Source organism: Rhinoderma darwinii, chromosome 6, assembly GCF_050947455.1.
Source record: "Rhinoderma darwinii isolate aRhiDar2 chromosome 6, aRhiDar2.hap1, whole genome shotgun sequence".
NCBI lineage: Eukaryota > Metazoa > Chordata > Amphibia > Anura > Rhinodermatidae > Rhinoderma > Rhinoderma darwinii.
The window spans coordinates 120,486,951-120,509,841 of record NC_134692.1 but is presented as its reverse complement, the minus strand read 5'-3'; the positions used below and the strand labels follow the sequence as shown (position 1 = coordinate 120,509,841).

At 42.8% G+C, this 22,891-nt stretch overlaps 1 protein-coding gene across 1 annotated transcript in view; it reads left to right on the top strand.

Moving 5' to 3' along the window:
- Positions 1 to 16,353, top strand: part of VPS35L (VPS35 endosomal protein sorting factor like) — a 63,220-nt gene extending 46,867 nt beyond the window's left edge. Inside the window, exons 27-31 of the mRNA XM_075830195.1 lie at positions 1,070 to 1,209; positions 2,112 to 2,277; positions 5,505 to 5,623; positions 12,947 to 13,093; positions 14,617 to 16,353. Coding sequence (XP_075686310.1) covers positions 1,070 to 1,209; positions 2,112 to 2,277; positions 5,505 to 5,623; positions 12,947 to 13,093; positions 14,617 to 14,715 — 671 coding nt within the window. The 3' untranslated portion in view covers positions 14,716 to 16,353. The remainder of the gene's footprint in view (positions 1 to 1,069; positions 1,210 to 2,111; positions 2,278 to 5,504; positions 5,624 to 12,946; positions 13,094 to 14,616) is intronic.
- The last annotated feature ends 6,538 nt before the right edge of the window (positions 16,354 to 22,891 follow it).

The following is a 22,891-nucleotide window of genomic DNA, read 5'->3' as shown; positions in this document are numbered from 1 at the left end:
CTGCTCGTTTATGCAGCCTAAAATATTATCGTTGTCGTCAGCACATCTCCCTGTGTAAACACGGACATGTGCTGCCGACATGATGGAAACGATGTAGTAACGATCGCTCGTCCACTTGCATAACCAATCGTAGCTCCTTGTGAAAGAAGAAAACGAGCGTCGATCAAAGAGCTGTCTTGTTGATCGGTGCTCGTTTTCATGTCCTATATCGGGCCGTATTCTCCTGTATCACTGAATATCTAAGTAGATTGGCATTTGGGATTCTAGGAAAGATGTCCAACAAATACTTTGGCGCTATAAGCCTATGTTCACATGTCGTGAATTCTGTGAGGATTAAGGTGCTTAAATTCTGACCGAATCCGCAAGCATTCCACTGGCAATGCATGTTAATAGGGTATTTTATGCCCCATTCACATGCGCTGGAAGAAATCAGCCTGGAATAATAAATGCACCGCGGATTTCAAAAACCACAGCATGCTCATTATTGGCGCAGATTCTGTACTGAAAAGCCGCAGATTATGTCCATTACATCAATGACTCTAATCTGTGTGTACCCCTTTAAGAAATAGCTGAATAATGCTTTAACAACTTAACAAAACAGATTTGAGTTTTATTTTAGTGGTTAATGCATTTTTTCATGATCCCAAAATTAAGCGCCGCTAATTTAATGTCCAACTTCATAGATTGGGCATTTTGCCCAAGCTACGAAAACGTTATTCACCACCTTTACTGTTTGTGGGGGAAGGGAAGTGACAACTACTATAAGCGCATAGAATTCAAAGACCAGTGGTTGTCGGATGTTATTTCCTATAATGGGTTGTGTATAATGTTTTGTCAGAATTGTACTTGAGTTGTTATCGAGAACGTTCTGCGCTTTTGTCTAGAACCTTCTCATGCTGTGGTAGGGTTTGGTCTATGACAAGAGAGTGGACCTGTCATCTATAAATGTGAAGTTCTGAAAATAAAATATCAAACTGCATGAAGTTGGTCGTAAGATTTGCTCTTCATTACTATCGAGATCTTCCCTGACATTGGGACACAGTCTGACCACCTTCCCATCTATCTCCAGCCGATGCCTTCTTCAAAGCTGCCGTGAGCCTTGTTCCAGAGGTGCCAAAGACCATTAATATAGACGGAAAGATGCGTTCTTCTGAAGCCTTCCTCCTGGAATTCCTCAGCAACTTCTTCTCCACATTGCTGGTTGTTCCTGTGAGTATCAATTACTTTGTGTTCGTTCCAATTGGAAATTATGTCTTCACTTTGCAACTGATCAGTTGACATGAGACTTGACTTCACTGATCTATAAACTGACCCTTCGAATGTCAACCACAAAATGACAAACTCCCCAGTATCTAGAAGACGTGCAGCTTCTACACCGGGCTTGTTGACTATGGCTGAGGTTTTTTTTTTTGATCAAAATTCATATCAATACCTGGAAAGTTGGTCTGAGTTTGAGTTTGTATTAGAATTGGAACGGTTGACAATTTTTTTTTTTTATTTTTTTTTGTCCCCAAATTTGTTTTTGTATTTAAACGGGTTTTCCAGGAGTTAAATAATGATGACCTTTTACGTTTCCAGAGAATGGGCAGAATGCCTCTACTTGTCATAGGTGTTTAAGCTCTGAAAGGGATTTTTGGCACTTAATATGGGATTGGTCTAATGTTTTTTGTCTCCTAAATTCCATTTTACCTGTCACACTTACACTAGATCCTAACATCGCCTTGTTTGGCTTTTATATCTTGCACGCAAATCCATAGCAGTGCATTGGATGGCTGATAGAGCGCCTTCTCTTTCTTTTTGTATAAACGTAGTCAATATTATAGTGTCGTATGAGAAGGGGGTGCCCTGCCAAATTTAACAAGGTCTGGGGCCTTTGTACTGATCCTATTTTACTTGAAGTCGGCTGTATACAGACCGCTTTTATAATGTACTCCATCTGTAACATGTTAAATAAAAAAAAATTGGTGGCCTTAGGGTAGGCCATCCATGTTTGATCAGTAGAGGTCCGACTCCTAGCCAACTTTTGACATCTTCGCCACTTGAATCCATATATCGCATTGTGCGATGACTCCATTATAGCACGTACCTGTACTGTACTGTTCTGTCTACAGGACCACCCAGAACAAGGAGTCCTCTTCCTGGTACGAGGACTTCTAAATGTGATTGAAGATTACACTTGGGAAGATAACGGTGATGACAAAGTCCGGATCTACACCAGTGTCCTGCACTTACTGGCTGCTTTAAGTCAAGAGAGCTATCTCTATCATGTAGACAAAGGTAAGCTGTGCGCGGATTCATCATATGCACTGGTCACCCAGCTCTATATTACTCTTCGTTATAGAGGTGTAAACCAAAGATCTTGAGCCCCGATGTAAAATCTCTTACATGAGCCCCAACTTTCATTGCTATTTACAGTACTGGTGTCCTGCTATGTGGCATATGGGCCATTGACCCCTTAATCTCCAGGGCCCGAGTGTGTCTGTAAACTTTTGAACTCCCTATAGTTACACCCCTGCTTGGTTGCAATAAATTACTTGAACCCAGTTCAGTTTTGCGACTTTTTTTACCGTATGTGTTTTATAATATGGAGCATGATCCGATACACCTTGCTAGTCATGGGAGGAAAGTAGATATTTAAAATGAGATACAGGAGTGTAAAAATGAAAAACATCTATTAAGAAAGGAGACCATACCCATACAGCGAAAATGTGGTTTTCCCCAGAAGTTTTGGCAATGTCCTATTTGTGCCGATCAGCGGGGGTATCCTTTGCCTCTGGGCCGCTCTCTGGTGGCTATATCTGCCATTTGAAATTGGCAGGCAATGGGGCTGCCATGCTTTTAAATACTCCGACACCCAATTTCCAAAGGCTGACCATCTCTATAGGATCCATTAAACTTATGGACCTGGCTGGGCTGCTCTTTATCTACAATTGAAGTAGTACCAGAGATTAACCATGTCATTGCTACTTATGGTCAGAAATATGACAACTAGAGAGAACTCTAAAGATTGCAAGCAAAATTGAATATTCAGCTTATGGGCTGAATATTTTTAGGACGACGTCTGAAATAATGAGAATTGATTTAAATTGCTGAATAGGAAGGTCATACTTCCATTTTAAGGGGTTGTCTCAGCGCAGACAACATCTTTAATATGAGAGCCGATCACCGCTGGCAGGCGCCTGAGAACCCCAGCAAACAGCCAATTTGGCCGGTGGAAGTTGTCGTCTGCTGATCACTCCCCCTGCAGCGCCAGCTACAGGGGAAATGTAGTATTACATGACGGCCATTCTGATTATTATGGCTATGTAATACATAGACTATACGAGTTCGCCAGAGCAAGAAACGAATGTTCTGATGGGGCAGCCGGAAAAAAAATCACCCTCATTGCTTAACTGAATTAAGTTTGCATGTAGTAAATTTATAAAATAGATTTATTCTTCTGATCATGTCCGTATTTGGGAAATACATATCCACTATGTGGCAGACACTGGCTCTTATTGTTTGCTCTCAGTTATTACCGACATTGAGTTCCAATGCTCCAAGCTCATTGGGCTGTTTCAGTACCAGTCCTTGCACTTGGCACTACTCTCTAGCAGCTGGTGCTTTCAGTTGGCATGTCTCTGAGGAACCCAAAATAAACTCCTTTGTAGCTGGCTTATCTCCCTGTAACCTAACATAGAATTGGTGCTCCCTGCTAATCCCCACTACATGTTCATTTTGGAAGCTATTGTGCTTATCTGAAAAATCCGGACCCCTCAAACAATAGATCTCGTATTTACCAATGCATTAAGCAGCAGTGAAATGAGCTGTACACAAACATGATGTTGTGCACCAAAACATTGCCTATAAAGGGCGTTTTACTTATGCTAGAAAGACAGTTCTGAAACCATTAGCTAAATTTCTTGGTATCCGTCCATCTCTGTATGGAAGGTCATATTCTATCTCGTATTTCAGCGTACTCCCTAAAGTGAATGTTCTCTCTTAAAAAAACACAGGTGTTTCAAAGTTAAAGGGTAACCAAACTTTCAGAAGTTTTGATCGGTGGGGGTCTGAGCACGGAGACCCCCACCGATTGCTAAAATTAAGCGTCTGGGTGAGCGCTGAGCTGCTTAGTTTCTGATCTGCTTTTCTTGGAAAGCTGATCAGAAACAAAGCGGCTCAGCGCTCACTCGAGCGCTTCTGTCTCTTCGTTTTAGCGATCGGTGGGGGTCTCAGTGCTCAGACCCCCACCGATCAAAACTTCTGAAAGTCACCATGACATGTCAGAAGTTTTTTAAAAGATTTTAGTTACTCTTTAATATTCTGTGCTGAGTAATTTTTTTAATATATATTTTTAGCGATTGCAGCATTGTTTTACTGATCCAGAGCTCCAAATCACCTGCAAAGACAGAATAAAATTATGAAATTCTGTCCGCATACAGCCACCACTAGGGGGAGTTTACTCATACTGTGTTGTTATTGAGTTCAATGTATTAACAGTATGCAGTAAGCTCCCTCTAGTGGTGGCTGCAAGCAACAAAAATGTAATTTACCTCTTTCTTCACAGGGTATTTGGAGATCTATGTCAGAAAAACAGAGCTATGGTCGCTATAAAGATACAATTAGAAATAAATCGGCATGGAATTTTGGCCCCATTTAGAATGAAAAAACAAAATGTTGAGCAAGGACTTTTTATTTTATGTTGGAAATTTATCCTGCAGCCAGAAACATATAAGAATATTTAATGCAGTTGGAACATTTTATTTAACATTTGCATTTCTCTAAATGAGAAATTCTGGTCTGATTTTCTGTTTACTAAAAATTAGAATGCGACAAACCCTTTCACAAAATCAATGTCCGGTTTTTACTCTTAACCGATGACACAATGGTGTATTGTGTGGCAGTCATGGGTCATAATTTAGATTTTTTTTTATGATGATAAACTGTAGGATATGTGGTGAAGGTCCCACTTTAAAGGGGTTTTCCAGCCAGTAAAAATGTCTGGCCTATCCCCAGGATAGGCCATCAGTAGCTGATCAGTTTGGGTCCGACTCCCGGGACCCTCGCTGATCAGCTGTTTTGAAGGGGGTGCATCACTTGAACAAGAACTGCTTCCCCTTCATTTCTACTTGCTCACTGTGACTCGTCGACACAGATGTAGCTGCGACTCACAGTATTGCAGCCTTCTCCCATTCACTTCAATGGGAGAGTAAGGCTGCAAAACCTGTGAATCGTCTTCAAAATAGCTAATCCGCGGGGGTCCCGGGAGTCGGACCCTGACCGATCAGCATAACATTTTTTTCTAACTGGAAAACCACGCTTTGAGAAAACGTCATGATCTAATTCAATGGCCTTGCTCTCAATGTCGTGACGCTATAGGAACTAGTCTGTTCTCTACAAATACAAAATACTGCAAGCTAGCTACTTGCAATGTTCGCAGTGTCGGCACTTCCTGCAGAATGCGGATATCCATGCGTCATGACCGCATAGTCCTTCTAATCCCGTTTTTTGTTTGTTTTTTAAAGTCGATTCTAATGATGATCTCTATGGTGGAGATACAAAATTCTTGGCAGAAATCAATAAACTGTGTGACACACTCATTGGACAGATTTTGGAGCACCTAAAAACTCTTGGAAAAGAAAAGGTGAGTCCCATTTTTTTATTATTATTATTATTATTATTATTATTGAAGCCAGTAATTATGGCGGCTGAAGGTGGGACCTGCACCTATTAGATATTTATGGCATATGCAGCGTCATCTGGTGTCTACTTCGCATCGGCAAAAAGGGACTCTCGTTCTCCCAATAAGTGGGGGTCCCAGAGGTGAGATATACTTAACACTTTCACTGCCAGGGGTTTAGGGACAATTTTTCATTCGTTTAACACGACAAATAAAACCTGAATTATAAAATAAGAAAATATATGGGTATGGGGTATAATATGATTATTATTATTTTATTTTTTTTAAGTAAACACCTGGCACATTGTGAAAATGCCACCCAGCACTTTACACTCATGGGCGCCTTCATGCAATTTTGTTTCAATGTGTGTGCCATTTGTAAAAAATGCATAAAAATACTTTCTTGTGTCTAAAACTTTGACCCAAGCAAAGCCTGACACGCACACCTCCTCCTAAAAATAAAAGTTCAAGATGTGCATAGTTCATACTGTACATACCACTTAGACCTATGTCTACATCCAGGTATCTTTGTAAAGTCATCCGAACCGAAGAGACCCAAAATCCCAGCAATCCAGATGCCAAAACTTTTGAGTCACAGAGTTGACAAATAACCTGATACGGCGCAGGGGGGATTAAATGTGCAAGCCCTGCCTCTCCTAAATATGACGTAGCACATGTCTGCTCTTATTATTAAGGGGGTGGATAATATTAAGAAAAGTTCCTGTATCAGTCATGGGGCTGTACAGGGGGGGTGACGGTAACATGCTGTGATTCTTCTTCCTGCTCTCACTTGCAGCTTCCCTCCCCTCCCATCCCTCTCCTACACAGACACAGAACCAGGAAGGACCACAAACAAGAGCTACTCCAAAAATCCTAGTCACGGCAAGCGTTTAAGATTTATTACATAGGTCCTTGGCAGTGAAAGGGTTAAAGAGAAGTGGTCCGCTCTCTTGTCTGTTTAAGTAGGGACTTGTTTTGCCTATTGAAATAACAATTCTGGAGCATCTTTTCGCGTTGTGCCGTTTCTTTGTTATTCCACTTACAAATTAATAAATAAACTGACAAATGGGGGTTACCGTTCCCCTTGTCAATAGGAAATGTGTCCCTTGACACTCTTGACCTTGTCCAATCGGTGCTGACAATGTTAGAATGTGTAGGGAGACACTATTGACAAGGGTAACAATCCGTTGTCAATTTATTTATACATTTCCAGGAAAAATAACAGAGGAATGTCAGAATCCTAAAGAAAGGTGCACCAGAGTTTTTTCATGAAGAATGTAAGTCCTCACTAAAACAGACATGTCAGGAGAACTGACGGACCCTCTTAGGGTTAATACACACAATGCGGTTTTGCAGCACATATTTGCGTGTGGCATAACCGCAGCGTAATAGAATACCAGCATAGGCAGTGAGATTCCAGTGAATCTCATGTCCACGCTGCAGTATTTTCCCGCACGTAAATTGACATGCGGTGCGTATTTTCGGGAAACCGCAGCATGTCAATTTATCTTGCAATTCCGCTTGCGAATTCAGTCTCCCTAGTCATGGGGAAATTTGCAGCAAAACCCGTAGCATGAAAACGCAGCAAAACTTAAACACTGCACCTTCAGGTGCCTTTTCTACTGCAAATTTCTTGCTGTTTTGCTGCGGATTTTTCGCAGCAAAATCCGCAACGTGTGCATGTAGCCTAAAAGCGTGAATATCAGTGCTCCCGCTGCATTTCAATTTAGCATGTGCCAGTTCAAATGTGCAGGCTTTTTCCCATACTCATTCATATAGCACAATGAGAAAGTGTGTTTTCTGCGTGAACATATTCAAGTTCTTGGCTAGGACACATCAAGGGATCTCCTGGATACAACCTGAAAGTATGTAATCCCATAGCAATGGTGGAAGTGACCGAAAGTCGGCAACCCCCTAATTCTCAGTCCATCACTCAGCATAATTTTATGAATCGGGCTTCATCCTTTCCCCCTGGTATAACTTGAGTAACTCGATACATTGGCAGTGAGGTAAAATGTGATACCTGTCAGCATGATCGGGAACCACCCGTGTAGTCATCACCCAGCAGGGATCTCCGGACCATCTCACAATGTGTCACTTCTAGTCCCCTTCTGTATATCTGTGATGAGAGATTATATATATATATATATATATATATATATATATAGTCAGAGCTCTTGTTCAGTGCAGCTTATATATATATATATATTAGTGTGTGTATTTATTATAAACTGCACCGAGCAAGAGCTGTGACAATGCAGCTGTGATCTACAGCTCATGACCTAATCCTATAATGAGAAACAGCTTGTCCCGTGATGCCGTATGGGAGATGAACACCACATGAACTGTGAATGATCTCCCGCTTACACAATCCTGCATCTCCCACTCCTCATTATTCACCGTCCTCTCCCAGGTCCCATCACAAGTTGTAGCACTGAACTGAACGAGAGCCATTAAGATCCTTCACTTTATATTGTCTAAAACAAGGAGCAGAGAACGCTGCTGCCGCCAGCAAAAATACAATGGCAGCCTATTAATATCCGCCCTATGTATGTTATAGACCAGAGAAGCCGCCAGTATTTCCATGTCTGTCGTAGTCTGGACGTATAGCGCTCGATGTATCATTTTGTTCTTTCTATAAAGCTTTTATACACCGGTTTTATGTGTTTGCATGCTAGCCTTATACTGATTATTATTATTATTTACTGTATACATAGGCAGAGTAGACCTGGTACCTATAGGCGTCCCGGGAGGAGGTTGTCTGCTGAAGGGAAAGTATACATATGAATACACTGAACATTATTTTGGTTATTACGGTGCTGTGGGAGTGAGAGGAGGACACCTAGGGAGGGGCAAGTAGAAGGCTGCGGGGGGCGCTATGTCGTGTGAGATTATAAGGGCATGTTCTCACAGTGTATCCGACCTAGAACCCACAGGGTGTTCCGGCTGAAAAACTGCACTTAATTGTTGTTTAGATTTTCGGCCGGAATCACCGCTGTGGAAAACCGAGCTGGAGAAAACAAACCACTAAACAAAAGTATCTGACGGATTTTGCCAAACTGACGCATCCCACTGTTCTCCGTGCAGCCCGGCCTCCTGTGATGAAGCTGCAGCACATGTGATTGGCTACAGCAGTCACATGGGCTGAACTGTCATCCCAGGAGGCCGGGCTGCACGGAGAACAGACAGCCGTGACCATGCCAAGTTTAAAGATTTATTTTATTTCAATTTAAGCCAAATAATGGGGGTTTTGTTTTTCAGATATTTTGCAGCAGAATCACAACGTTTCACTCGCAAAAACATTTGCTGTTTGTTGTGGGTTTTACCTCCTCATTTAATTCAAGAGGGAAATCCACAACAAAAGACCATTCCGCAGCATAAATTGACATGCTGCGGATTAAGAAAACACACGCAGGTCAATTTATGAACCGTTTCTCTGCGTATTTTATACACAGCGTGTATTTGAGATTTGTTCAGACCTCATCCACTCTGCTGCTACTGTAATACGCTGTGGGTTTTCCGCTCAGAATTTTGTTGCGGAAATTGTGCAGCGATAACTCTATGTGGGAACACGGTCTAAAGAAATACATGACTTTGGGTGTAGACTACTTGATTGGCGGAGACATTCTATGGCTACAGTCCCCTCAGATGTAAATGCGGGACTGTCTGCATATGTGAGAATGTGTAGGTAGATAGGTTGATCGATAGTTAATCTATGGATTGAATCTATCCCTAACAAATGTGTACGTTGACACACAGTGGATAGATAGGTAGATATGATATAAGATAGATATGAGATATATAGATAGATATGATATAAGATAGATATGAGATATATAGATAGATATGATATAGATATGAGATAAATGGGTAGATATGATATAAGATAGATATGAGATATATAGGTATGGAGATATGATATAAGGTAGATATGATATAAGATAGATATGAGATATATAGGTATGGAGATATGATATAAGATAGATAGGTAGATATGATATAAGATAGATAGATAGATATGATATAAGATAGATATGAGATAGATAGGTAGATATGATATAAGATAGATAGATAGATATGATATAAGATAGATATGAGATAGATAGGTAGATATGACTTGCATGGATTCATAGACCGATATGATATAGATATATAGGTAGGTCGTCATGGAAGCCAGTAGAATTTTGGGAAAGTCATTGCTGCTGTTTAGTAACACACATGTGACAACACAGATTCTTCAGGGTCTTGTGCAGGTCCAGTGATGTCACTCTCATACAGTACACGTTCTGGAGGTTCCTATATAGACCCTCCTCTAACACCTCTGGTCCTGGTTGCCAGGATGACGTAGATTGTCAGGTAAATTCTATAGAATATTAATTCAAATGTTTCCTGGTTGTATGTAAATAATAATAATTGTTTAACTTTGAAAAGTAATCCAACCTGTAAATATACTTTGTTTCAATTCCTCGACATTTACAAGATCTGTGCTTGGTGACAGTGAATGGAACATTCTTGTTTACATCCATATGTTGAAAATCCCTCTTGATCGGTTGTTGCCCCCACAGGTGCTGGGCTCTTTACTTTAGAGGAGTTGACTGGGAGTTAAAAAAAAAAAAAAAAAATGTTGATAAAATAAAAACAAAGAACAATACATACCTGTTCAGTCCCCCGCTCCAGCGTCGCAGCTACAGTGGTCCCCCTCAGTCTTTATTGAGTTCCCTGCAGTCATGATGTGCCAGTCATGCACATGACTTCTGCAACCAGTTACTGGCCTCAGCAATGATGCTAGCATGAATGGCATGAGGCCGCTAAGGCCAGTGATTGGCTGCAGTGGTCACGTGCAGAAAAACAGCACTTCATCACTGCGGGACAAGCAGACAAAGCGGGGGGACCACCGAAACAGCAGCGCTGGATCGGTAGTGGATTAACAGTTGAGTATTTTTCTTATTAAAATGGTTTTTACATCACGGAAAACCCTTTAAAAAAAGGGGTTGTCCAAGTTCATCAAAAATGTGGCCAAAAGGGGATTGCAATAAAACAGAAAAAAAAAGGGCCATATACTCACCTGACAGAACCCACTGTGAAAACTTGGGGGTTGGTCCGGGTGAGTTATGGCTATATTTTTTTGACTGACTAGAAACATAAATAATTTTCTGTCTACAACGACTAAGTCCAGACTTTTATTTTTAGACGCGTGCTGTTATCTCCGCATCAAATTGAATACTAGGACGCTTTGTTCTGGGTCACGTCGTTCAGTTTCTGAGAGCGGAACGAACGGGTCACATTCATATCGGTTTATTAACTGAATAGTCCTTTTACTGGCGACTCTTATATCAAAGTGACCACTAAATATGTTACTTCTCCGGCCATTATCTCTCTAGCAGTTATTCCTCCCTACGGCAGCAGGTCCTTCACCCAGAACCACCAGTGATGATGTGTTCTTATAGGTATAATTATGCCCAGCAAAGCTTGTCCGCATGCTATGTGCCAAGCATGCTGCCATGGCAACTCTTCATTTTTGTTCTTTTTTTCTTTTATATTATATTAAGATGAGAATCCTTGTCTCACTTCATACAGTCTCTTATGTAGCATAGAGAGAAGTGTCCGTGCTTACAATGATGGGTATTACCATTCTTAGGGCTAATGTATGATCTTGGCTTCAGTCTGCGTCCTGCACCGCTGCATGGTTGGTTTATTAGAGGAAGAAGCGCTGGGTAATGGGCTATTTATGCAGCCTCCGCACCAGACTTCCAAGGCTCTTTTGCTGATCTTATTATTTTCTCTGGCATTCAGGACTTTAAATTACAACTTGATGAAACATTTAATGTCTGCTATTTTATGGATAGAATTACAGTATTGGATAAAGTAACTGGAATCCACATCCAAGTGGTTTAAAGCCGTGCTCTAGCGTGGGTCAGATTTGAGACATTTCTGGAAGCTGATTAAAGGGTAACTAAACCTTCAACAAACTTCTGACATGTTCTAGTGACAAGTCAGAAGTTTGGATTGGTGTGGGTCCGAAAACGGAGACCCCCACCAAATGCTAAAACGGAGCGACAGCCCCTCTCGTGCGACCGCTGAGCCGATTCGTGTCTGTTCGGAAATCGATGTAGCTGCGTACAGGCTCAATAGAAAGTCTGTCAGCCCGTACTCCGCTGCATTGGCTTTTCGGCAAAAGCCGAACAGAAATGAAGCAACTGAGCGCTTCAGCCTCTTCGTTTTAGCGATCGGTGGGGGTCTCCGTGCTCGGACCCCCACCAATCAAAACTTCTAACGTGTCCCTATGACATGTCAGAAGTTTGCTGAACGCTTAGTTAACCTTTTAAGCACTATTCACTACAAAGGTATATTGCCCCAGCAACCGTCCTGAAACTATGCCTGTTCATATTTATAATCGTTTCCAATTAGCGCTATTCAGTGTCCAGATAAATAACGCACAGTGCGCATATCCGTATTGGCACACAGTATCCATACAAATAGTGCCACAAGGTGCTCCATCCAGAACCCCACCCAGTGCACAAGTGGTGGCTATTTAGCTTACTTGTCCTCGCCCCAACGTGGGATCCGACGGTTCTGTGGCTTGGGCAGTTAGCCGGGCATGATAACATTGTTGTGCCGACCAATATCAGGATAGGTAGGATGCAAACTGTACACCAAAATAGGCTTGAGGCCCACTTAGTGAGCAGCAAAACTTGTCTTTTTTTTTTTTTTTATTACCAGATCAAGTGGACATCCCTGTGTCCATTGTGGGTTATGCCATAGTTTTTGTTTTCAATAATGATTTAGGACATTGAATTAATATTAGTCAGATATTTACTATAGTCGCTGTCCGGTGGGAGTTATGCTGCCTGACCCCGCTGCCCTGCAGTGTATCATGTTACGTAGGCTACAATGACACCATTCAGAATGTATGGTAGGTAAGAATTCAAACCGCGGTCCTTGTTCTGAATGTTAGTAGCCTACCCTTGTGATCCTGTATGTGCATATGGATGAAATAATAAGAACTTACGCCTAATGCACACGACCGTTGTGCGCCGGCCGGGTCCCGTCATTGATCTGTGGAAAGATAGGACATGCCTTATGTTTCCACGGGTCAGAAAATCCGGTCAGTTTTCACAGACCCGATTCACCGGCTAAAGTGAATTGGTCTGTGAAAACTTTCGGGTGCCACTCGGATGCCGTGAAAAACTGCCCGAGTGGCTCGCTGTCGTGTGCCACTGCACTTATGCTAAATGTAATATTTTCTTAGTTTAGTATTTACCTGTGTTTTTTGTTCTTCCCCCAAAGACCCTGAAGCGTCAGAGCTCCCTCGCACTGCTCTTTTTTAATAGTATCCTTGCTCATGGAGACCTGAGGAACAATAAACTAAACCAGCTGGCTGTAAATCTATGGAACCTGGCTCAGAAGCACGGCTTTGCCGATACAAAAACCATGGTAAGTCCCAGTCTAGTGTGTTCGGGCCTATAATGTCTGAAAGATTTGCATATGTTGGTGATACTAAACTTGGTGGGTAAAAACGTTGGGCTCGATATAAGACATTATTTTCAGTATAGACCATGTTCTGTAATAGTCATTTACTGCATCTACTTGCAAGACAATGAACGGAGTGATGATAAGTGATGATTGTAGCCGTCACATTTCTAGTGTAGGGCTACGTTCACATGTAGTGGAATTGCTGTGGATTTTGCGTCTCATCCACACACTGCAGAAGATTTCTGCTCAGAATGTGACCTCCGATGTGGATTTTTCAATTTCTACTGTGGATTTGTTGCGGATTTCCCCCCTTGAATTCAATGGAGAACTTGAAATCCGCAAAAAAAATGGCGAATTTTGCTGTGGATTACCTGTGGATTTTGCTGCACAAGTCTCCCCCCCCCCAAACCCCCCCCCCCCCCCCCCACTATTTTTAAAGCTTAAAATAAAGACTAAACTCTCCTCCCCTGCCACTCCCGTAGCATTGCGTTCCCGGATGCCCGGCTGGTATCTGTACCGCCGGCCTCCTGGTATCACGTGAGCGATGCAGCTACTCTCCATAGCGTAAAATCCGCTTGTAAATATGCACCAAAATAAGCACGATTTGGTGCAGTTTTTCAGGCAGATTTCCCTGCGGATTGTGGTTTGGATTTCCAGCAGAATTTTTCCGCAGCAAATCGACCTGTGTGGAAGTAACTTAGACCGTAGCAATCTGGATTCATTGTGCAACTTCATTTCTAACCAATATAAGGAATCGGTTGATTTCAAATTTATTAGCAGTAATTTATAGACACAATTTATAGTTAAAGGAGAATATTAAAAATAATTTTGCTGCCTGAGTAACAAATGAAATACATTGGAGATCGGAATGAGCAGAGATGGACTGTATGCCAAATTGCTGCCTCCTACAATCATGGAAGGGTGCCACCTGAGGTAAAATGGGTGGTGCACCCCTGCTCATGTACCTCTCTGTGTGGCAGTAATCTTGTTTTCTCACTGATAGTCTAATTGCACCACCAATGATTTCATGATGGGTTTGCACACAATGTGAGTCAGCTGAGTAGCAGTGTAAAGCATGGGGGGGACAGAGGAGCAGCCTGAAACTTTGAGAAGACTAGAATATGTGGTAGACCGAGATCCACCCCCTGAGTCCAGGGGTCAGCAACCTTCGGCACTCCAGCTATTGTAAAACCACAATCCCCAGCATGCCCTGGAAGCCTTTGGCTGGAAAAATAAAGCATTTGGATGTCAAGGCATGCTGGGAGTTGTAGTTTCACAATGGCTGGAGTGCCGAAGGCTGCTGAACACTACACTAGACAGTGCGCATAATAAAGCGGTGGTAAAAAGCAGCAAATACTGGGAAAATACATAGCAGGAAAGCATTGCCCAGAGATAGTAACATATCATTTTTAGGACTAGAGCCGCGCTTTTGCTTTAAGTTACATATTGCCACCGAATAAATTGAATTACTTTTTTCCAACTAGGTGAAAACTCTGGAATACATCAAGAAGAGAAGCAAACAACCGGATTGTAGTCACTTGAATGACCTGGCAAACCGACTTCCTCTGCAGTCCAGAACCTAATGACCTATGAATGGCGTTCCCGTATTCAGCTGCTTACAACGAATAACCTGATGAATACCAGAGCCGAGATTATAAAGCCCTGTCTGAACTGTGGCCATGGTGGTTCTGATGCCGCCGTGTATATAGGTCTAGAACTTCATGGCATCCGGCGATGTATCCGAATGTCATTCTAAAGCTGCCTGGTTTTCTTTCCATTCATTGTCACCTCCGACCTTCTAACGCCCGGAGAATTTTCTATATTGTTAGTATTTGTCCCGCTGCCGTCGCCTCACTCCAAGATGAAACCAGTCTTCTGTAATCCTTGAACCCACTTTATACTTTGCTAAATATATCTCTTTCATATTACATACCTTTTCATAATAGTTTGCATTTCGCCGCGTGTATCCGGTGCCTTCACACATTTTTTCCTGGCCTCTTTTTTGCCCAAAAAACAATGCAGCCCAATGTGAGCTAGAGGTCAAATAGGAAAATATTAAATGTAGTACAAACAATACGTATTTTTAGGCGTAAAAAAAAAAACGCGCATTTCAAAAATGTGACAAAAAAAAAATGCCACGCAAGAAAATGCATTCAAAAAAATACTTTTAAAAAGCGCAATGAATTTCAAGACAAAAAAAAGCCACACACAAAGTGTGTATGAAGTAAGCCTAAGGGCTAGTTCACACAGAAGTTTTTTGGTGCGATTTCTGGAACCGCCAAAAAAAAAAACAATCGGAAATCGCAGAAAAAATGCTTGCGGGAAAGAAAAGCGACATGCTCTTTCTTCCTGCGGTTCCGCTGCATTCTTTGCCTGCAGCGCTCAATGGCCGCGGCCGAAAAACGCAGCACGAAGTGCAGCCAGGGCAAAATTTGCCTCAAAGAAAGTGTGAGCATACCCTAACAAAAAAAGGAAATATGTGTTTTGAAGAATTTGTGTCCGCTTCCCTTTTTTTTTTTTAAAAACATGGATACTGTCAGGCCGGTTCCACATGACTGTGATAGGGTTGCATTTTAGCGTCTATATTGTGACTGGACCCCATGTGGTCCTACTGAATAGAACTTGGCTTCTATGGTGATCTTTGCATCAGTAAAACAGCGGTGGCCCAGGAGTCGCAGCTGTAATGTGAATCTGACTTTAAAGTCCATCTCCATTTTTTAACAATCTATTGATTCTGCGCGGATTCATTCCTTAATAGACCTTTATAACAGTCCGAATCCCCTGAATAGGGGTTATCCCACCACAACAACCTAAAACCTATCCTGTGGATAGGTGATAAGTGCTTGATCGCTGGGACCCCCACCGATCATTCAGGGGACTCGGGACCTCCATCCTCTTGAAGTACAGCGCTCCGCTATCGCTGACAGTCCCATAGAGAATGAATGGAGCGGCACGCAGGCGCGACCGCCGCTCTGTTTATTCAAGGCATTTGGGACCCTCGTTCTCTTGAGATCCAAGTACTATAAAGGTGTGCAAGGGTGGTTATTCCCCTAATGAACTACAAAATCGTGTGAACAAAGCCTTATACTTACACAGCAATCTGTGTTGCTTTGGACATGTAGACATTGTTGTTTGCTACAAAACTGTTAATCGCTGCAGATTTTAAAGGATTTTTTTGGCCAAAATTACCTTTTGTATATAATAAAAATATTTGTTCTCCATGTCAGTCTACGTGTTCCTGACCGATCCTTTCTACAATGGTCTCTGTATCCAGGTTTTAATGAAAGTTAGGCCTTATTTACATGAACAGCCATTACACGGACCTATGTAATTCAATGTGGCCGTTCACATGGCCGTTGTTTCCACGGAGCGTATGAAGGGTCTGTGAGAAAATAGGACATGTCCTACTTTTTCACGCATCCCTCCATAGACTCTCATCTATGGGGGATGCGTGACATCGCGTCCCGCAGCGCAGAGCACGGATGCACCCTGGAAGTGAAAAACTTCAGTTTTTCAAGTCCAGGATGCGCAGCGCTCGCGTGAATCCAGCCTTAGGGATTTCCTGCCTTGTCAAAATAGAAGAATGGAATAAAATAGAAGAATGGAAGCGCCAGATCCGTCACATGACCAACAGCGCCTGACAACCCATTGACGGAAATCCGTGAAAACCTATTTAAGTCAGTGTCCATTGTTTTACCGTAAAAAATAGCTATGTGAAGTGAGAAATCTGGAGCACAGGAACTCCCCTGTATGTAGTCACTGGAATGACGGGGGGTGCATTAACCATTTCCTAGAAACACCTGGGCAGGGGAGAGCACAGATATTTGTCCTGTAGAGGTGTCGGTGCTCGAATAGACTGTCAGGGTATGTGCACACACACACTAATTACGTCCGTAATTGACGGACGTATTTTGGCCGCAAGTACCGGACCGAACACAGTGCAGGGAGCCGGGCTCCTAGCATCATAGTGATGTACGATGCTAGGAGTCCCTGCCTCTCCGTGGAACTACTGTCCTGTACTGAAAACATGATTACAGTACGGGACAGTTGTCCTGCAGAGAGGCAGGGACTCCTAGCACCGTATATAACTATGATGCTAGGAGCCCGGCTCCCTGCACTGAGTTCGGTCCGGGACTTGCGGCCGAAATACGTCCGTCAATTACGGACGTAATTAGTGTGTGTGCACATACCCTAATAGTGGACAGAGGTTGTCTTTGAACTTGATGGCGTCTTTAGTCACATGGTGCTCGGCCACCGCTATCAATACATCTCAAGTTCCTTTTGTCTTTTCTTAGTCTGTTTCCATTTACTTCTATAGAGTGCAGAGGTTACTCAGCAACGTTGTAAATTAAGGTTACGTTTATACGGCCATACTTAGGGGTTTTAAGACATATGCAGACTGCGAACCCAAAGAGTTAGTTCAGATTTTTGGCACTGATTTTGATGCAGAAACGGTGTCTGAATCCGCACTAAAAAGTTTCCGAAATCACCCCCTATTGATTTCAATGGGAGGCAGGCGTTTTTTTTTCCCGGGCAGCTTGCGGGAAAAAAATAAGCAGCATGTCCTTTCTGGCCACGGTTTCTGCCTCTGACCTTGCATTGAAATCAATGGGAGCTAGAAAAAGATGTGGCACTTGTTTCTAAGAGTTTTTCACAGCTTTTTTTTTTTAACCGTGGTCCTTGCATTGGCTACAATGGCTGTGAGCCAGAAGGAAGAAGGAATTCCGTGATTTTTTTCCACCTGCAACAAACTGTGTGACCAGGGCCTAACAGATCCCTCTTTTTATATTTTAATTTCTTGGGATCTGCTCTCATTTTTGGTGAGATAGGAGGATGAAACACGGATCACACATATAGTTGGGTAAACTGTTTGCTGAGCACATAATACCGTTTTTTTTTTTGTGTTTTTGTAAGGATATAGACAAGGGTTCAGTATTCGGCTGGATTGACACAAGCATATTAGGTCCGTAATGGACGGAACGTATTTCGGCCGCAAGTCCCGGAACGAACAAACTGCAGGGAGCCGGGCTCCTAGCATCATAGTTATGTACGTCGCTAGGAGTCCCTGCCTCTCCGTGTTTTCAGTACGGGACAGTAGTTCCACGGAGAGGCAGGGACTCCTATCGTCGTACATAACTATCATGCTAGGAGCCCGGCTCCATGCAGTGTGTTCGGTACGGGACTTGCGGCCGAAATACGTTCCGTCCTTTACGGACCGAACATGCTTGTGTGAATCCAGCCTTAGGCTACATGCACACTACCGATTGTATTTTGCAGTCCGTAAACAACAGACATGGAAAACACGGACAGCATATGGATTGCATCAGTGCGCTGTCCATGGTTTCCACGTTGCCATAGACTTGAATAGGTGAGACCGAGCCGCAAACATGGACAGGAATAGGACCTGCTCTGAGTTTTGTGGCCTGGTCCCACGGCCACCACACAGATCCGTGAAAAACACAGTAATGTGCATAGGGCCATAGAAATTAATGGGTCAGTGTGCTATCTGTCAAAAACAACGGTCATGTACATGTCACCTTAGTCAGTTCTCATGCAACCAGTGTGGGGACCAGGCCTGAAGCTGTCCATAGATGTCGCAACGTATGGTAAACCCTATAAACAAACCAATATTCTGTTTTACGAGGATCAAATAGTGAAAAGTCAACTAAATGTCCCATAAGCAAACCAGTAATAAGGGTATGTTCACATGGCTTATTTTCGGCCGTTTTTCAGGCTTAAAAATCAGAAGCAGAATGCTTCCAAACATCTGCCCATTGATTTCAATGGGAAAAACGGCGTTCTGTTCCAATGGGCCACTTTTTTGCGCGGTTGTTTTGAAAAATGGCTTCGAAAAAGAAGTGCATGTCACTTCTTGGGACGTTTTTAGAGCGGTTTGTCATAGACTCTATTGAAAAAAGCTCCAAAAACGTCCGTAAAAAACGCGAGTGGCTAAAACATCTGAAAATCAGGAGCTCGGCATTTTCGGACGTTTTTGACTCCGCGTGTGAACATACCCTAAGAATGACGTGAACAGTCTGTATCTACACCACTGGATCATCTACAAGGAACCCATAACCAATTGTACAATATGTGTAGTAGAAATTCCTGTTTAACATTCGACAATTATGGCGCTCACGAGCTCCGCTTTTATTTCTAGAACTGCTCAGGGAAAATGAAAGCTGCACTGTGATTGGTTGCTAGGGGCAACAAGGCAGTTTTTCTGTTGGACAGTCTTGATAAATGAAGCCCTTCGATGTTCAGCAATACTAGTGTGAGGCTGGGTTCACACGACCACTTTAACGTCCGTAATCGACGGACGTATTTCGGCCGCAAGTCCCGGACCAAACTCAGTGCAGGGAGCCGGGCTCCTAGCATCATAGTTATGTACGGTGCTAGGAGTCCCTGCCTCGCTGCAGGACAACTGTCCCGTACTGTAATCATGTTTTCAGTACGGGACAGTAGTTCCACGGAGAGGCAGGGACTCCTAGCATCGTACATAACTATGATGCTAGGAGCCCGGCTCCCTGCACTGAGTTCGGTCCGGGACTTCCGCCCGAAATACGTCCGTCGATTATGGACGTTAAAGTGGTCGTGTGAACCCAGCCTGAGGTGTGTTCTTATTAGGCCTGATTGGTGTCTGTTTTGCGTCCGCAAAAAAATTACCGTATTTAACGCATTTCGGTTCCGTGTGCCATCAGTTTTTCACGTCCGTGTTGGTGCACATTTTTTTTCTCTCCATTTCTTTAGTAACTGTTGTGTGAAACACAGACCGCACACGGATGACGTTCGTGTGCCGTCTGTAATTTTCACGCACCCATAGACTTCAATGGGCGACTTGGTCTGCAAAACGAATAGCCCTATTGAATTGCATAGGTCCATGTGCTGTCCGTTTTTTTTAACGTACTGCACACGGACGTATACAATGCTCGTCTGACTATCTCAGTCATTAACCCCTTCCCTCCGCAGCCATTTTTCAGATTTTCGCTTTTTTCCTCCCCACCTTCCAAAAGCTATAACTTTTTTTTTTTTTTTTCGTCGACATAGCTGTATGAGGGCTTGTTTTTTGCGGGACAAGTTGTTGTTTTTTACAGCACCATTTTTTATACCATTAGAAGTACTGGGAAACTGGAAAACATTTGTTTGTTGGGGTGGAATGGGGAAAAAACAGATTCTTCCATTGTTTTTTGGATCTCGTTTTTCCGGCGTTCACCCTTCAGTAATAACGACATGTTAACTTTATTCTGCAGTTCAATACAATTACGGTGATACCAAGTTTATATCGTTTTGTTTTTTTATGTTTTACAATGAAAAAAACAGATTGTTAACTTTCGCCCTATTCTGAAAACCATAATTTTTTTTTAATTTTTTCCATCTATGGAGCAGTGTGAGGGTCTATTTTTTTGCGAGGCGAGCTGTAGTTTGTGTTTTTGGTACCATTTTTGGGTGCATGAGACTTTTTGATCAGTTTTTATTCCAATTTTTTGTGGAAGATGTGAACAAAAAACAGCGATTCTGGAATTCATTTTTTCACCGTGCGGATTACATAATGTTTTATTGTAATAGTTTGGACTTTTACGGACACGGCGACACCAATTTATGTAAATATTGCTTTTTGGTGGAAAATGGGAGTTTTTTGTTTATTGAACTTTTAATATATATACATATATGTGTGTATATATATATATATATATATATATATATATAATCACCGTATTTTACCCTAGGGGACCTTGCTGAAATACTAATGTACTGCAGTATATGGGAGTACAAAGATAGCAGAGCTGTGGGCCTTCGTTAGGCCCCCAAGCTGCCATGACGACCATAGTCACCCGACATTTGTAGGGATGGCTGGCAATGCACAGGGGGCCACCTCCGTTTCTAACAGCTCAGATGACATGGTCTCCAAAGGGTTAAACTAGCAGGATTTCGCTCATTACACTGAAGTGTCAGCTATTTCAAACAGCCGACCAGATGAACTTATGGAGCAGATTTAGCGCGTGAGAACGCTCCAAACTACTCCACCTACCTTCGCCGTATAAATACAGCGGATGTCAGGAAGGGGTTAATGGCTTTATTTATGGTATACAATAGTGAGGGTAAGGCCATACGGTGCGATGTTTTCTTTTTTGGCGGTTTTGTTGCGTGCGGTCAGCTGTATGCGGTTTTTGTCTCTTAGAAACGCAACAGAACTGCAGCATTACAAGGAAATAATTGATGGACATGGTTTTCTCTGGTGTTGAAGTTTGTTCGGCGCTTCCTGTATATAGTTCATTACAATGCATTGCAGAACTGTTACCAAAAACGCAAGCAGTTCAGCAACAACTTTGGCAGCGCGGTCATTACCTGCATGTGGTCGGACGTTATGAAGATGAAGTTAACTGCACAAAAAACACATTATAATACAATAGCAGCCGTCTGTCCATAACAAACATCTAACCATTGACTTCTATTGAAAAATGACTTGCTGCGGTTTAAAAAAGCAACATAATGTAAAAACTGCACCTGTAATGCATAAAAAACCACCCACAATATTAGTTGCAGATTTTACCTGCGGAATTACCTGCAGTTTTGATGCCGATTTTCTGCAATAAATTCTGCAACGTGTGCATAAAGCCTAATGGGGTTCTCACAGAATCCACTATAAGCACCTATCCACAGGATAGGTGATCATGGTCTGATTGCCTGGATCCCCACCAATTGCGAGAATGGGGGCCTAAACCCCCAGTTCCTCCTCCCTGTTTTCTGCCGTGTCTTTGTTGGCAAAACAAACGCTACAGCCAGATGTTAACTAAGTCAATAGAAAAATATTGAGTGTACTACAAACCGTAGTAAGGCTCCATTCACACAACCGTATTTTTTCATCGGTAATTACAGACCCATTCATTTCTATTGGCCACAGACACCTTACAGAATTTTTACTGATGGGTGTCCGTGCTGAAAAAAGTTAGGCCTCATGCACACGACCGTAGCCATGTGCACGGCCGTGATTTTCGGGTCGGCCGGGGGCGGAGTGTCGCCTGCGAGCCGCCCACAAATCGCAGGCTGTGCACATGGCTGCGTGCATTATTTCTATGAGCCTGGACCGCAGAACACGGCCATTATAAGACATGTCCTTTCTTTCTGCGGTCCGGGCTCCTGGGCCATGCATGGACCGTGGAAACCACGGTCGTGTGCATGGGTCCATAGGAGGGAATGGGGCCGCAATTCGCAGGTTCGTGTGCATGGGGCCTTATACGGCAAGAACTCTCCCATAGCAGTCTATTGGAGCTTCCGTAAGTACGGACATTATACGGATGTGTGTATTTACGGAAGCGTTCCTATGCAACATGCTGATATCATTTGCACCCTCCCTTTTTTTTACGGATCCGTATATATGGATGGAATACGGACCGTATTTACAGACAGTATTTCAGGATAGATGAAAATACGGTTGTGTGCATGGAGCCTAAGGCTTTGTTCACATCTACGTCGGGTTCCGTCAGACATTTCAGCCAGGGGAACCCCCGAACGGAAACCATAGTTTTCCGTTTGCATTATCATTGATTTCAATGGTAACGCTTCCGTTGCTAATCGTTTCCATTTTTTTGTGGAATCAATAGCGTAGTCGACTACACTATGGATTCCGCCAAAAAGGAAACCATTAGCAACGGCAGCGTTACTTTTGAACCCAATGGTAATGCAAACGGAAAACTTGGATCACATTTGTGTTATCGCGCTCACAGTCACGATAAACTTTCTTTATTGGCGAATAATTGACCC